The sequence below is a fragment of the Akanthomyces muscarius genome, chromosome 3 (genome assembly GCF_028009165.1).
Source record: "Akanthomyces muscarius strain Ve6 chromosome 3, whole genome shotgun sequence".
Lineage (NCBI taxonomy): Eukaryota > Fungi > Ascomycota > Sordariomycetes > Hypocreales > Cordycipitaceae > Akanthomyces > Akanthomyces muscarius.
In genome coordinates this window covers 695,669-710,782 of record NC_079243.1, presented here as the reverse complement: position 1 = coordinate 710,782, position 15,114 = coordinate 695,669, and the positions used below count along the sequence as shown (strand labels likewise).

At 53.6% G+C, this 15,114-nt stretch overlaps 5 protein-coding genes across 5 annotated transcripts; 2 read left to right on the top strand and 3 right to left on the bottom strand.

Moving 5' to 3' along the window:
• Nucleotides 1-365: 365 nt before the first annotated feature.
• Nucleotides 366-891, bottom strand: LMH87_001533 (uncharacterized protein; the record flags this gene model as incomplete). The annotated part of the gene is made up of 3 exons (XM_056192822.1): nucleotides 366-510; nucleotides 570-712; nucleotides 778-891. 3 exons carry the CDS (start codon nucleotides 889-891, stop codon nucleotides 366-368), a joined length of 402 nt encoding a protein of 133 aa, XP_056049921.1.
• A 1,712-nt stretch (nucleotides 892-2,603) lies between these two features.
• LMH87_001532 (uncharacterized protein) lies at nucleotides 2,604-3,825 on the top strand (the record flags this gene model as incomplete). The annotated part of the gene is made up of 3 exons (XM_056192821.1): nucleotides 2,604-2,627; nucleotides 2,688-2,923; nucleotides 2,994-3,825. 3 exons carry the CDS (start codon nucleotides 2,604-2,606, stop codon nucleotides 3,823-3,825), a joined length of 1,092 nt encoding a protein of 363 aa, XP_056049920.1.
• Nucleotides 3,826-4,366: 541 nt separating this feature from the next.
• Nucleotides 4,367-8,075, bottom strand: LMH87_001531 (uncharacterized protein; the record flags this gene model as incomplete). The annotated part of the gene is made up of 4 exons (XM_056192820.1): nucleotides 4,367-4,810; nucleotides 4,916-6,011; nucleotides 6,356-6,625; nucleotides 7,927-8,075. 4 exons carry the CDS (start codon nucleotides 8,073-8,075, stop codon nucleotides 4,367-4,369), a joined length of 1,959 nt encoding a protein of 652 aa, XP_056049919.1.
• Nucleotides 8,076-8,233: 158 nt separating this feature from the next.
• Nucleotides 8,234-11,160, bottom strand: LMH87_001530 (uncharacterized protein; the record flags this gene model as incomplete). The annotated part of the gene is made up of 5 exons (XM_056192819.1): nucleotides 8,234-8,387; nucleotides 8,841-8,856; nucleotides 9,724-9,977; nucleotides 10,079-10,557; nucleotides 10,609-11,160. 5 exons carry the CDS (start codon nucleotides 11,158-11,160, stop codon nucleotides 8,234-8,236), a joined length of 1,455 nt encoding a protein of 484 aa, XP_056049918.1.
• A 414-nt stretch (nucleotides 11,161-11,574) lies between these two features.
• LMH87_001529 (uncharacterized protein) lies at nucleotides 11,575-13,112 on the top strand (the record flags this gene model as incomplete). Its single annotated transcript, XM_056192818.1, has 3 exons — nucleotides 11,575-11,683; nucleotides 11,766-12,724; nucleotides 12,774-13,112. The coding sequence occupies 3 exons, from the start codon at nucleotides 11,575-11,577 to the stop codon at nucleotides 13,110-13,112; spliced, it is 1,407 nt and encodes a 468-aa protein (XP_056049917.1).
• Between the last annotated feature and the right edge of the window lie 2,002 nt (nucleotides 13,113-15,114).

Here is a 15,114-nt window from a genome sequence, read left to right as displayed (position 1 = left end):
GCCTGATTCAACAGAGGGCTTGGCCCATGTTATGCGATTTTTATTTCATTTGTGGTTGTTTGGGGCTCCTGTTCTGGTTGCTTTTGTAGGTACCCATAACTAGAGCGCAAATGCCTAATATAGCAGGTTTCTAGAGCCACCTTCCTAGGTACTTGCCTAGTGGATGCAACTGACTTATAGTGCCGTTACTATACCTCATCGCGACAGCACTCTCGGGCCTACTGGAAGTCGGTGTCGCCAATGATAAATACAGACGAGCGCAAGGTACAAGAAGTGGATGAGATAGGAATAAGAAGGTTAAAGAAAATTCAAAATAGTGACAATGAGTTTTACATTATGTAGATTTGACAATTTTTTATATACGTTCAGCAGGCAATCTCGCAGTCCTGGGAGGTTCCATCCCCAGCCGGACCAGCATAGGAGTCAGTCTTACAGCCGTCGTCGTGGAAGTCCACATGGTTGGCACCGTAGTCAAGGTAGCCGTCCTTCATGTTGAAATTTGTGTGAATGCTATACATCGTGCAATTAGATTATGAGCCATTTTGTTCTCTTTACTTTCATATACTTACCACAATTCGTAAGGGAGTTGGGATGGGTAGCAGTGATTGTTCATGACATATCGGCACTCATCGCTGAGTTTATCCTTGCGGCCATCGGCGTAAGTGACTTCGGCAATACATGCGAGAGAGTTATCACCACCAGCAACAGGGTTCTTGTCGTATCGACTGTTAGACTCTCATCGAGCATCACGGGATAGTCTGGGCTTGTAATACTCACCTGCCCGCGGGCAAACCCAACACGGAATCTGCAGGTGCCGTCACGTTGCTGAACAGCAACACCCAAGGTGCTTGGAACCGCAGCGGCGGCGATAGCGAGGATTTCAAACTTCATGTTGAGTATTAGGGGGGGGTGGGGGTTTTCTTGTTGACTTAGTTGGTGCTGAGAGCCTTGTCCTGTTGCTATAGCATGAAGTTTTCGAGGCCGAACAAGCCGGACTATTTATCCTTCACTACTCAGAACACAATTTCGAACAGCGGTTGTATGAACCATAATTGTATCACAGAACAGCTCTTAGTGATGTCACAATCACACACAGGGCGTAGTTCAGTCCATTGCAGAGTGCTAACGCATCCCCACGCCCATGCATGTCAAACGGTGTGCGTCGGGGGATCATCGCCGCGAGAGTCAGGTCTACAGCCAACTGCCAAGCTTGCGCCTCTTTTCATGATGTTCTTGTCGGGAAGTCTGGGAGCGAACAAAGTCATAACTCCACGCTCCATTTAGGCTTGGCGCTATGGTTATACCCGGACGAGCCACCTAGGGCTGACCCGCGCTTACTTGTGTGCGTCATCTTACTCGGCAAGCTCCACCCCCAGTTCCATGCGACTGGAGATGAACTAGATGTTAGTACGGAGTGGTCGAATATAGTTTATCTAGGTTGTGAGGTTCCTGTGACCGAGATCACTACTGACTGAAGAGATCCCAACCAATGCTTACTCGCCCCGTGATCGTCGTTGAACTTGTCTCATTTACACAGTTGGCAACAAACGTGAAGATGCTTCCATTCATCAATGCTTAGACTTCAACCCCCAGCGCCCAACAATGAAACACCACGAGCACTACTGGCGTTCAACGTAAGGTCAGCAGGTCTAGTTGATGGTGTAGGGTGCAAGTATAGGCATGAGTAAAATGCTCAAGCAACGCTACCCCGCGGTGGTGTCGACAGGTCATACCAATCACCGTTGGTTTTGGTGCCTCAGCTCGCCTTCTCGGTAAGAGCGCACAACGAAACACAACAGGAGATAAGATGCCTAGGTCGCGGTCCGAGCTTCTAGCTTGACTTTCTCTCTCGCATATTTTTTTCTGAGCGAGATGCATCGGTTTTCTTGTAGACCGGCATGACCTCGCTACATTGAAGTTCACTTCCAGGGTAGCTCCTAAACGAGCCTATCTACGACGCTTTGTATCCCGCGGTATGGAAATGACCGTCGAAGAAGCATAGTGTCGAAATCCAATCTGGACAATGTAGTATCAGATAGGCCAAATCCATGAGACATTGTTCCTGATTCAATCCCATTTAGTCCTGCTTATTTTGTGAGCAGCTCGAGACGCCGCCGGAGGTCTCACGGCGGTACAATATGCTGGATATAATATATAGGCCCTAATTGTCAAATCACCGTCAATGTTGGGCAAGCGATAACCAAGTTTGGAGTAATAAGAAGCGATCTTTCAAATGAAAATTGATCGGCTTCTATTCGCCTAGGTTCCGGCAAGTCCAAAGTTTCTCGCCGTGACAGACCGCTCGAGCTTCTTCCTGATTTGGCTCCACCTGTAGGACCCCACCAGGTCGCAACTGCGACAGAAGGCAAGCTTGCCAGCTCATCACATCGTTACGCAATTGCTCTTCTTCCAGGAGCCACGACATCACGACCCTGCGTAGACGTGGCCCAGCTCTCTGCCCAAATTTCCCCTTGTTGCTTTGTCTCACTCTTTTGATCCTTCTTTCGTACTCCCTTTGTTCTTCTTTTCCGTCTTCCTTCTCTGCTTCTCTACACAATCGCCTGCGCGCCTGGGTTCGCCCAAGGCTGCCCGATCTATCCAAGATGGTCTCATTCTGGCCCTGGGGTGTACGCCTTCCCAATCTCTCTCCTTTCACCCATTTATCTCGTAGAGCTGACCCATTTCAGAGCGATGATACCTCACCCGCCTCCTTTGAAAAGACGCTCTCGTCACTGTCCTCGAAAATTACCAGCACGCAAACGACGCTCGACAGGACCCGCGCCAGCGCCCGCCGCATCAAGGTCCTGCTGGTGCTATATCTCGGTTTCGCTTACCTCGTATACGCCATTGTTCAGCTCGTCGTCGTAAAGTACCGGAACATGGGCGCCCTAGAGTGGGCAGGCATGGCCATAGGGCCCGTCTTGTGAGCGCTCCCCCATCCTCTTTCTCACGGCCGAACAGGAAACTAACAGTGTCCTTTTTCTGTGTGTCAGCATTATCCTCACGCGCAAACTTGTCGGAGCGTATTTCAACTTTCGAACCGAGTCCCTCGGCAGGAGACTAAAGGACCAGCAAGAAGAGCGCACCAAGACGATCCAGAAACTTAAGGACGCGACAAGATACGATTCGACCATGGAGCTGATTGAAAAGTATGGCGGCGAGAAGAAGAAGGAAGCTGCTCGCTCCGACAGCAAAAACAAGGATGGCGACAAGCAGTCTCAACAGCCCGTGCCACCCAATGGCTCTCCGAACCGGACACGTCTCCCTCCCCCTCCTACCGCCAACATCCAGCCTCGTACTCCGATACCCCCCGCCTCCGGCCCCTCCTCCCCGGAGCCTAATTCCCTCAAACCGGGCGCCGAATTTGCCCCCAACGCCTTTACCCATCCTCCTCCTTCATTACAAGCTCAACAGTCCGCACCCGTCGGTGGTGGCCCTGTCGAATCGCACTGGTACGATCGCATATTTGACGTTCTCCTCGGCGAAGACGAGACCCTCCCCAAGAATCGCATCGTACTCCTTTGTCTATCATGCCGGCTCATTAATGGCCAAGCACCGCCAGGCACGCGCAGCCTTGCGGAGTTGGGCATCTGGAGGTGTATGGGATGCCACGCGGCGAATGGCGTGGTCGATGAGGGCAAGCGCATTGTGGATGAGGTGCTTGCATCTTCACAGCAGAATGTTGAAGAGGAAGTAGATACGCCGGTTGAAAGCGAAGGGGTTCATGAGGCAGTGGATGTCAGTGGGAGCGGAGACAAGGTTTCCTCCGCGACGGGCGTGGAAAGTCACGATGGTGCGAAACAGAGACGGGGCAAGAATAAATAGGCAATTTTTGTGGCATATGTTTATCTTGCTTTTTTTTGTATTAGTCTAAACTGTAGGAACATGTCACATTCTATTCTTCCTGTTGTCTCTTTTTCCATTATTGCCCAGTGGTGCAGGTGCGTGGATGAAGGGGTAATGTACGAGGATTGCGAGAAATAGAGAAGGTTTAGGAATTTGGCTGGCCTTTGCATAAATAGTCAGTCTCGTCCAATTGTGGCAATTTACAGTTCGCATATCCCGCGCTCTACTCCCAGTAATTATTAGCCTTCTCGGCACCAATGCCGAAGCTGGCTTTAATGGTCGTGTCACGAAATCTCTCTCACGTACACATGATGTCTAACGTGGCTTCATTTCAGCATCTCATCTATACCGTATACCAGACTCCTACAAAGACCAGCATCTATGTCACAGCATTCCGCGTAGGCAAATCAAAGAAACTTTGGGGGGGGGGTGCAAAAAAAGGGAGAGAAAAGACGGCACCCTAAAATGTAAAACGGGAGATCATGCATCGGAAAGGCGTAAAGGCACTCAAAGTCAATTATCACGCCGCTCGTTTCCTCGACTGCGTAGACCAGCCTTCTATATCCTCGCCTTTGCTGCCGACCTTGAGTCCGTCGACCTTGATGCCTTTCATGCCCGGCGTGTCCTCCAGCCAAGTGTGCGCCGCCATTCCACCTGCGTTGGCGCGTTTATCGGGGATGAGTTCAAGCATGGGACTCAAAAAGGCCGAGATGCGCTTGGCCTCGTCCTCCTTGAAGTGGTACTTTTCGCGCAACACATCGGTGAGGGCCCAGTGACGTAGGCGATGAATATTGCGCAGCTCACCGCGGCGATTAAAGATTTCTTGTGACCACTTGCCGGTGAGGCACGTTCGGGGGAAAGGGCCCAGCAGCTCGATAATTTGGGCAATGTGGTCATCGTCTTTACCGTATTTGGTGCCGGACTGGGGATCGAAAAGGTAATCGCCGGTGATGAGTTCAAAGATCTAAAAGGTTAGCATCGTTTCACGAAAACTCGAACATGGTTTCAAGCGAGAGAGCGGTGATTCTGAGAAGAACAAAGACGACCGCTTCGCGATTAGAGGACTCACCATAGCTGCCATGCTCCAGACGTCTGTGCTCGCTCCCCACTTGGCACCGAGAATGACTTCTGGGGACCTATACTGCCTAGTCTGAATGTCGTCTGTGAAGTGGTGGTTAACCCAGCAGGCGTTGCCGAGATCGGCAATCTTGACGCTTATAATGTCGGAGGCATGTGCGTCCTCAGCTTTGCGCTTTTCGCCAGTGGAGGCGGTAGGGGATTTGTCGAGAGAGATGCTTGAGACTTCGCGAGTGAGCATGTCAGCAGTCTTGTCGCTGTGTGCTTTATCGTCGTTGGGAGAGGCATCTTTCTTCCGAGCGTCATCTAGCATCTCCCCGAGACTCGCTTGCGAGGTGGCCGACGGAAAGAGATTTGACTGATTGAAAGACGAGTTGAGAGGCGAGGGGAGAGGCTGGCTGCCGGTTATCAAGGTTCTCCGTCGACGCCGGCCGTTTCTGTTGTTTTCTTTGTCGCCGGACTCGTTTTTCACCACCTTTTTTACAATCTGCTCAACGTCGCCGATTTCAATCAGGACGTTTTCAGGCTTGAGATCGGTGTGAATGATGCCGCATTGGCGGTGAAGATAGTCGAGGCCGAGCAGAACCTGTTTTGTGATTTGCTTGACAAGGGGCATGGGGATGCCGCGGTGATTCCAGCGCTTGATGAGGCCTAAAAGATTCTCGCCGAGGACCTCGAAGACCATGCATACATGGGTGCCGTTGGGCCCCTTGTGCTCAAACGAATCGAGGAGGCTGACGACGTGCTTGCGGCCGGGGTGATCGGGCTGCGCCTGAACGATGCGGTTGAGAAGCTTAATCTCGTCGATGGCAGTCTCGGTGTAGTGAGCGGCGGATCGAACGACCTTGAGGGCGACGTGCTTGCCCGAGTTGTTGTCGCGGGACAGCCAGACGGTGGAAAAGTGACCCCAGCCGAGTTTGCGGACGACGGTGTACTTGCCATCCTTGAAGTTCTCGCCGACCTGGACGGGGTGGTAGCCGCCCTTGCAGTAGTCTTCGGAGTCCTCCTCATCGGCTGTATTTTCGGCGGGCTCATCGGCGGAGGAGGACGAGGGCGAGCCGGTGACGGCGGAAGCGAGCTGCTGGGTTCTGCATAAGGGGAGCGGGGGTTAGCGAGGTTCGTCGTGACAGAGCGATGATGCAATGAGCAGGCGCAAGCGCAGAGGGGAGAAGTAAGTTAGAGGAGGGTTCAGAAACGCAAACAATGCATTAGACAGAATCGCAAGAATAACAAAAAAAAAATGAAACAAAAGAGTCCGGGCCGATCTGTCTGATAAGGCGACCAAACAGCGCATGCGGAAATATAGTGGCCAGGCGGCGGCGGCGGCAGAATCACGGGCGGGAAGGATGTGACGCGTGCGGGCTAACGATCATGGGCTGGGAACGGCGGTGATGGCGGCGGCAGGGGGGGTCAGCGGTGGGAGGGGTGCAACCTTGACTTGATAAAGGTGCTCATCTTGTCAACATTGCGCAGCTCTGGGCAGGCAAGGAAGAGAGGACGGGGCGACTTGATGGAGGCGGCGACAGAGTTGAGGCGCGAGACCAGGATGGGAGCGAGGCAGAGTCGAGTCTTTTCGAGTCGAGTCGGGGTACGCTGCTGCAGGAGGGCAACGAGGGGTGCGTGCCTTGGTATGTGGTGGTGCGCTGGTCCAGTCTTGGTCGGATGCGGGCTGTTCGCGGGGTCGATGAGCAAAGCGCCTGTACTGAGTGGAGAGACCAGTAGTGATGCGGCCTTTTGCCAGGACAAGACGACGGCGTGGCGAGACGAGGCGAGACAAGACGAGCTTGCGGCGGCGACAATCAAATCTGCACAACAGATGCAGAGCTTAATGTGGCAGCAGCAGGATCTGGAGCCGAGCGAGAGAAAGGACGGAGAGAAAGCGAGCACTGGGGCCGAAACAGTCTTGCCCTTCTTGGTCTCCCGACTCGTTGCGGGCTGTGATTGTGAGCCAGCGCTAGCGCATGCCCAAGCCTGCCAGTGAGCGGCCTTGCCAGCTGGTCATGCCACTAAAAAGGGCGCTGTAGCGGAGAGCACGGTCGAGGAGACTGTTATTAGCGCTCAGCAAGCTTCCATCGTAAACTTTGACCAATCCACTTGGGTCGATGAACCACTGAACAGTAGGTACCTTCGCTCTCGCCGTCGACTTCGCCACAAGCTCGCCAGTTTCCAGTCAGCCGAAATGAGCTGAGCTCAGTCTCGGAGCCTCTGTGATTAAATGCCCTTCCGCTGCTGCCCTCTTGTCTACCGCCTTCTCCACCGCCACAGGCACTGGGTTGTGGTGTGGCCGCTGTATGTGTACCTGGGAAGTAGCCACGCCAAGGTCCAGCCAATCTGCCTTATGATATGCCCGACGGTATTGTTTTTTATGCGCCCTGCGATGGAGCGCAGCATCTGCCACAATATTTCGCCTGCATCCATCTTGTCCCCTCGCCGTATCAATCCAATTGACCAGCCATCCGTTGCCCATGGCCCGCTGCTCGCTTTCGCGCTCCCTAAAAAGCTGCCCACGAGCTTCCCTAGGTAGCCAGCCGCCCGCGCAACTATGCGTCGTCCAGCCAACAACCACTCATTCTCTCTCTCAGCGCATTATTATCGGTCCGCTTGATGGCGTGCCAGATCTGATCGTGAATGCCCCGCATTGGAGTTCAATTGTTCGTCTGCCGTCTTGTCAAAAGGCTCGATTTTTCGCGCCGACCTTCCAATCTGTCGTTGCACTCGTCTCGCTTGGTCTTTGCTCGGCGCTTGTCGTATCCTAGGGCGCAACCGGCTGGCACATTTGTGTCTCAGCTGTTGGGGCCGGGCCGCACGGCAACTGGATGCTCGTGCGAGTGCCATTCGTATCGTTACCGATTTGATGCTGACTCCCGTATCTTGCGGTAGCCCATGCAAAGCTGGCGCAGTGGACGCGCGCACCCTGGTAGCAAAACGCCGCCACCACTTGGCGCGACCCAAAACATGGAAACAAAACAAAGCAAAGCAAAATATCACCGTAAAAGCACCTACCCGGTGGTGTCCGCCGGCTCGGGGCTGTGTGTCAGAATCGGTGCCAGGGCGTCCTTCTTGCGCTTCTGGGACCCGACGCCGTCGCCGTTTGACACGCCGCCCAAGGCCAGCGGCGGCTTGGCCTCTGCTGGACCTTCACTGTCAGTCATCGTGTCGTCGCGCAGCTCTCACGTCGTAATGTATTATTCGTCTGCTTGGATCGTGTTGGTGCTTCGTTGAAAATCGTCTAGAAGCAAGGTCTAGGAGGCGGCTTGCGACTCGTAGTAAAGTGTGGCGACTGGACAAGGCCCATTCGCGGAATATGCGCTCAGCGGAATGCGAAAACACTTTGTCGTCGATCGGGATGCAAGTCGGCAGGATCGCGTTTCGTAAATACAGTGCTCAGAAAGTCGAAAGCTCTATCTTGCGTGATGAGCGAAAAAATGTTGCATAAAGGAAGAAGAGCCAAGTCGAGTCGCGATCTGTTGCAAAAAGATTTGAGGTCAGCCGATTACCTCAGTGGGCAGATGCCTTGTGTCAGATGTTTGCGACGCCCAAGCTGGCGGCCACAGGCTTATCGACCGTGCATAACTGGCGTGGCCCAACGAGATACCGTGACAAAGCAGATGTAGGTGAGATACCAACGTCTTCGTCTTCAATCACGGGAAGGCCTGTGCTGTCGGTGAATGAGGAAGGGCAGAGACGTCGTGGCCCTACGGTGACGCAGCCAGACCCAACATGCCCACTAGCATTTCTCGCATGCTGCATCATGGTAGAGCAGCAGCATCAGGTAGGGGTTAGGTAATGGACTGGAGAGCTTTGTGCATGCGACACGACGGGCACAGCTTGGCGCCTCGCAGCGGTCCAGCAGGAGAAAGGCAGTACGCTGGAAGTCCCGCGCGCTGGGAAGGGGTGTGCTTTCGTCGACAACGTACCTTGATGTGGTGACAGCTAGGATGTGTGATGTCGTACTCTGTGCAGTGATCGATCCAGGGATTGATTTTACGTGAATTGTCCAAAACGGACAAGACTTCAAATAAGCACAACGTGGGGGTAAAAAAACCCAAAAGCCATGGGTTGTCAAACACAGAGGGCGAGAGACCGGGGGCTTGATGAGCCCCTCCAGATTTCATGTAGCGACTGGGAAGCGGGGTTTGCACTGGGCAGAAAGGGTGGAGACGCTGGAACTTCCCTGAAATGCCCTGTAGCGCGGCGGGCATTGCCAGGCAATTTCCTCTGCTTGGAAGGTACCCTAGGATGTGGCTGTTTGCGGGGCAGCACCAAGCCTACCGACCCTGTTTGCAGCAGTAATTTAGCTCACCACGACAATACATATCTTACACAGCTATTAGAATGATAGAGGGATAGAACAAGGGAGTATGATGAGCTTTGCCATCATACTGTAACATTTTATCGCGCATCAATCGAAATACCTCCTCATCAGTACGGAGTATATACCTCGCCATCTGCGTCCATATAAGCGCCATGCCCGCCTTGACGTCACTGTCTTCCAGACCGGGCCGGCTGCGTTGCTATCCAGGCGCGTGGGCCACGTCAACTCTTACCAGTAACATCACCTTCCTTTTATTTTAGTTTTTTAATATATGTGAATAGCAACAAGTGGAAGTGCAAAGCCAGATGATCTGTATCGATTTCTAACGCCAATGTCCCTAAAATACAAATCAGGTCTTCTTCAGCATGCGAAAAAATTGCGCTGCTAGGATTGTACAGCAATTGCCTGAATGGTGGCAGGCCCTCTGGCCGACACCAGCATACCCTCTTCGACTCCACCATCGCGTCTTCACGCCCGCTTCTTACTCTTTTGCGTCATCTTGCGGAACGCCTCCATGCCGCTCGCGCCCAGAGGTCGGTGGTCGTTGGCCCGGTTGCCATCAAAGGTGCTCATCGGCGCAATTGTGTAGCTCGACGGCAGGCTGGCCATGCGAGCCTCGTTGCTGGCCCGGGCAGGCGCCAGCAGCCTCTCCCTCTCCACCTCGGCCGCCGACTGCGCCGGACGCTGAGTGAGATTGAACTGCGTGCCAGCCTTTTGGCGCTGCTGCAGCTTGGCCGCACTATCAGTCCGAGTTAGCACATAAATGACAAAATCTTCGAGTGGAGGGAGATCCCAAGAGTGCTATCTCCATAAGCGAGGTGAAAGGGGGAAAACACGTACTGGTAGTCAAACTCGCGCGTCTCGACGTGACGCTTCTTGTAGTCATCAGTCCTCTTGAGAATAGGTCGGCTCCATTCTCCCAGCAACCTCTCTGCCATCCGCTTGATACTCGGCTCCGGCTTCTTGCTCTTGGTGTAAAATAATACAATCTTGCCAATACCGCTACTGCGGAGCGACTCTTTTTCAATATTGAGTTTGGTCAGTGCTGTAAACAGATCACGCTGGATATTGTATGCTGGTAGCGACCCGTCGCTCAGCGGCTCCAAAAAGTACTTGACGTGCAGCAAGAAGTTGGTGTCAGGGTCTAGCACCGCGTGCTGCACGTTGTTGCGATTCAAAATCGCATTTACTTGCGGCAGCAATTTCAGCTTGTGTAGCGCAGGCTGGCTCATACGTCGAGCTTCGTTGTCGGCCAAACAGGCTCTCTCCATCTGCACTTTGAGATCGGCCAGCTGCTCGTCGATTTCGTCTTCCAGATCCTATTCCATCTGTTAGCCGCCTTTTCTCGGTCGTGAACGCATATTACACACAATTTCATCCTTCTTGCGCCGTCTCGTCGTATTCGAACCCCCCTTCTTTATGGCCGCATCGAGAGCCCTATCAATCGCACGCTTTCTTCGCTCTTCCGGTGTGAGATTCTCCTCATTCTCCGGTTCTGGCGATGCCTTGGTTCGTGCAGCCCGAGGAGCCCGCTCGCTCTCGGCAGCGGCCCTGCGACGTCGGGGTTTACGCTCCTGATCCCCATCGGATTCTTCCTCCATCGCCACATCCTCATCGCGGTCGCGACGCTTCTTTTCGCGACGACCCTCGCGCGGCTTCTTGGGCTGTCCCTCTATGCGCTTTCGTTTCGACACCTTGAGCGTACGGGCAACATCTTCGTCAATATCGACAGGGCGGTCTTCGATGTTGGCGGTCTCGGGATCGTAGTCTTCAAACTGGTCTTCGTCGACCTCGGACAGCAGGTCTGAGTCCTTGTCAGAATTGGCAGCTGCGACCTCGTCCACAAATTCCTTCTCCTGTCCATCGTCGACAGGAGGGTCTTCCCTGGCCGGGGAGCCTGTGGGCGACTCGTTATCCGCCATGGTGTCAACTATCGCGGGCCGTGCTGTTGAGAGAAAAGTATGTTTCTACCGTTGAAAAAGGACCAGGACACGCGCTGGAAAATTCTCCAAGATTCTCGGCAACAGTTCAAATCGCTCGGCACTGTCAGGTGATAATGGCAAGTTTGAGGCAGGCGCAACGTTGTGCCTAGCCGGCAGTCCATTTGAAAATTGCTGACCTAATCTAGCGCCACAGCACACGCTACAGCCACAGCTCCATAAGCCACATACCAAGCTACTGTAGGCATTTGTTTACTTGCCACCTGTGGTTGCTCGGGAAAATAAAGACGGCCCTTCTTCAATCGCCGCTCGCCGCCGCCGCATTTACTCAACGGTTGGCGTTTATCAACCATAGCACTAGCAGCAACCGAGAGCCAGCCTGGTCGACTGCCCGTCATGAATCCACGCACAGGCGAAGGCCACATGGAATGGGAATACAGTGGCAATGCGCCGTGCGATCCCTCTAGTCCCTTTACTCACGTCGCACAGCGAAACTTGGGCTTTGGTACGTGATGTTGCCTGTTCCGCGTGACAGCTGCCAACCTCTGTTTGCAACCGGCTGAGCAAGCTCCGCTAACGTTTTCCAGGCGGCTTCTCATCTCCTTCTAAAGGAAGGGGCCGTCCGAATCCATTTGCAACAAGCATTCCCTCGCCATCCAGACCGCAACCGCCCTCATCCTCTCGCTTCGCGCCACAGATTTCGGCCAAGAGCACGGCCCCTCCCTTTCGCAACCCAGCCTTTACAACACCGCGAAAACCATTCGACGAAGCAATTTTGTCTGAGGCGTCCGGCGCAGAGGATAGCCCGGCCCCTACAGAAGCGTCGGACATGCCCAACGATACGCCAGACGTGGACCACCTCGGCGACGTCTCTATGGGCGGCGTCATAACGCCGACCAAGGTCAGCAAGTCGGCGCGTTACGGGCGATCCTCACACAATAAGAAGCACAGCTCTGGGAAGGGCGAAATTAGGAGCAACCGGGACTCATCACGGTCGGCGCTGCTGCGCAAGCGGAAGCGCCACAACTTGGACCGCGACGTGAGCAGCGTTGTGCGCTACCAGGGCCATGATGAGTCCGACGGCGAGACGGATGCTTCAGTCTGGTCTGAGGGGATATTGCGGAAGGACAAAAGCCAGGGCAGAGGGCAGCAACGCGGCTTTCTGGGGTCCATCTTCCACATGCTCGACGAGCACCCCAACGCTCCCGAGAACCTGCACAGGTGGGTTCAGCTCTTCATCAACATGCTGGTGGCCACGACTGTCATTGGTGTCGGCTGGTCCATTGTTTCAACAATTCGCTCTGATATCCGCAACGCCAATGAAGGCGCCCGGCTGGAGATTATGAGTGCGATTGCAGAGTGCACCAAGCACTGGAAAGATAACGCCTGCGAGACCAACAACAGGCCCTTCTTCCAGTCGCAGTGTGATAAATGGCACGACTGCATGGTGCAGAATCCCGAGTCGATTATGCGCGTCAAAGTGACGGCCAAGCAAATCGCCGAGATTATCAATGAATTCTCGGAAGCGATGAATTTCAAGGCATGGGTAGGTTTTCTTGATGTAACTCTTCATTGAAATATGTTAACACTGACAGGGCTTCTTCTTTGCCATCATTATCATCTGTGTATTTGGAAACAATCTGATTCTCGGCCGCAACGCCAACAGTGGCCAAGTGACGGCGTTCAACGGGGAACCACAGAAGAATGTCAACAGGATGGCGGACGACCCGAATGTCATATGGATGCCCGTGCAGACGCCGCGGATGAAGCGGCACATGATGCTGGACGACGGATCTGATACTGACAGCTCCCTTCCACGGTCGACGCCGCTGATGCTGCCGCACGCCACCCCAAGCGGGCGTAGGAGTCCCAGCAAGGGCGAACGAGCTAGAAGTCCAATCAAGTACTCGCGAAGCCCAAGTAAGGGCTATTAGCCTAAACTTTGTCGCAGATTTGCTTGTTGTTTTTCGAGTCTTGGGCATGGATAGGAGAGGCACACAATTGCTGGGATTTGGCTTCGGGCGTTTGTGTTCAACGGTTTCTGTTATGTTATTTATGGTACATCATCTATTTGGGCACATGGCTCACCAGTAGAGCATCTAGTGTTATTCACTTTGTCGAAATGAACAGATACTCTGTTGAATTCATCGTAACAAAAAACTGTTCTGATTATCTCTTACTATTTTCGCTTGTTGCTTCGACTTTGCTGCTCCAATGCATCCATACCCTAGAGAAAATTCGTGGCCACAGTAACTAGTATGTAGATCTGCAGCTGCCGGGATGGGCATTGAGCGACAGACCCATGACGACATGATGGGCATCCCATAGAAATGCAGTAACAGATCAGCACTTGCAGCAAGTAGTAATGTGGTAAAGTTCAAAAAGCCATATCCACAAAACGATGGCACATTGGTAGACACGACATATCACGATCGTGATGAGCAGTTTTGACAAGCCCACGCCAGCATCCGTAATTTCAAAAGCGCAGCTACTCTTTTTGAATGATCTACTCTGCCGCATCCCTAATGTCATTGCTACTGCTATTTTAATGCCAGCCTTGCTTCTGTACCGCCCATTGCGCCCGCCAACCACCGGCATTTACGCAATGGAGGAGGCCAGCAACGGCTGCCACCACCTCATCCCCGCAACGTAAATTATGGTGCATGGAGAGTCCGGCCGGACCACGGCAAGGCTCGCGTCATCAGACGTGGCGATTGCTAGCTTCACTGGCGGCATGACCGGTTCTACGGCGGGCTGCACTGCAACGACCGAGCTAAGGAGACCTGCTAAGCGCGACGTGCTTGTCATCCGGATTCAGTACCATGATGGATGTAGTCGCTAGGTAGTGATGGCCAGCTTCTGTGCCTGGCTAGTTTAGTTATTGTCCAAACAAAGAATAAACGTAATACAGGGCCGTTTCGTTCCACGTGTCTGCTGCTAGGTAGTGTGCCTGTGTGCAACTCGCAGAGAAACGGGGTTTGAACCATTTTGCCATCCAGGCGATTTAGGATTCATACATCATTGCGGAACTGCCCTTCTTATTTCTCTTCCTCTTGTCTTTTTCTTCTTTTGCTGTGTACTTTTTCTTTCCCGCCCTAGCGTCGTGGTTAGTGGCGTTGCTGTTGGTGCGTGCCGGGACAGTCACTCTCCCCTTGCATAGCACAGGTAATTGCCGAATTCTTGCTTCCTGCCGGTACTTTGTACAGGTCCAGACTTTTGGGCAATGTTATCACTTTCCAGACTCGTAACGGCATATTCGCACTGATGGGCAATGAATGCCGCCGGCTGGGTGCCTCTAGCGTGATAACATTCTCTCCCCCACATACCCGCGCCCATCAGCTTCCACCTCTGGTCGCTGGTCCACAGGCTGTCCAGTCCCCAGTACCGAGCGACTCGCACCACCCATTCGCCATTACCAAGCAGTCGCCCAATTCCAGCTTCAACACCTCACCACATACCAATCTACCCTCCCGCCCTTTCCTTCACGCCCCAACATTGGTACTCTGGCGCACACTATGCTTCACGTAACGTCTGGCTCACCCACTCGGCCATAAGCTCCCCAAGCTCCCGCCATCGCCATGTTCACAAACCCCCACCCTGCAAACAGCGACACCCAAATCACTAAACCTCGCCTCGCCTCATCCGCTACCTCGTCTGCGACTGGCCACCTAGCGCGCGCCAATTGATATTTCTGCTGACAGAGTTCGGCGGCGTCACATACGCGGCATCACTTGAGCGCCCCATCCGCACCCTTCCATTTCGACTGCCTTTCACGACCTTCCTGGCCGCTGACGGGCATGAGCCACGGCGCCATCACGACCAGAGTTAGCTAGCTACAATCACGCGCCTCACCATCGACTGATCTGGACTGCTGTGCGGCAAGTCTCTATTTAGCTACAAACCACTCTACGGCCCATGTCGATACTTGTATCTCGT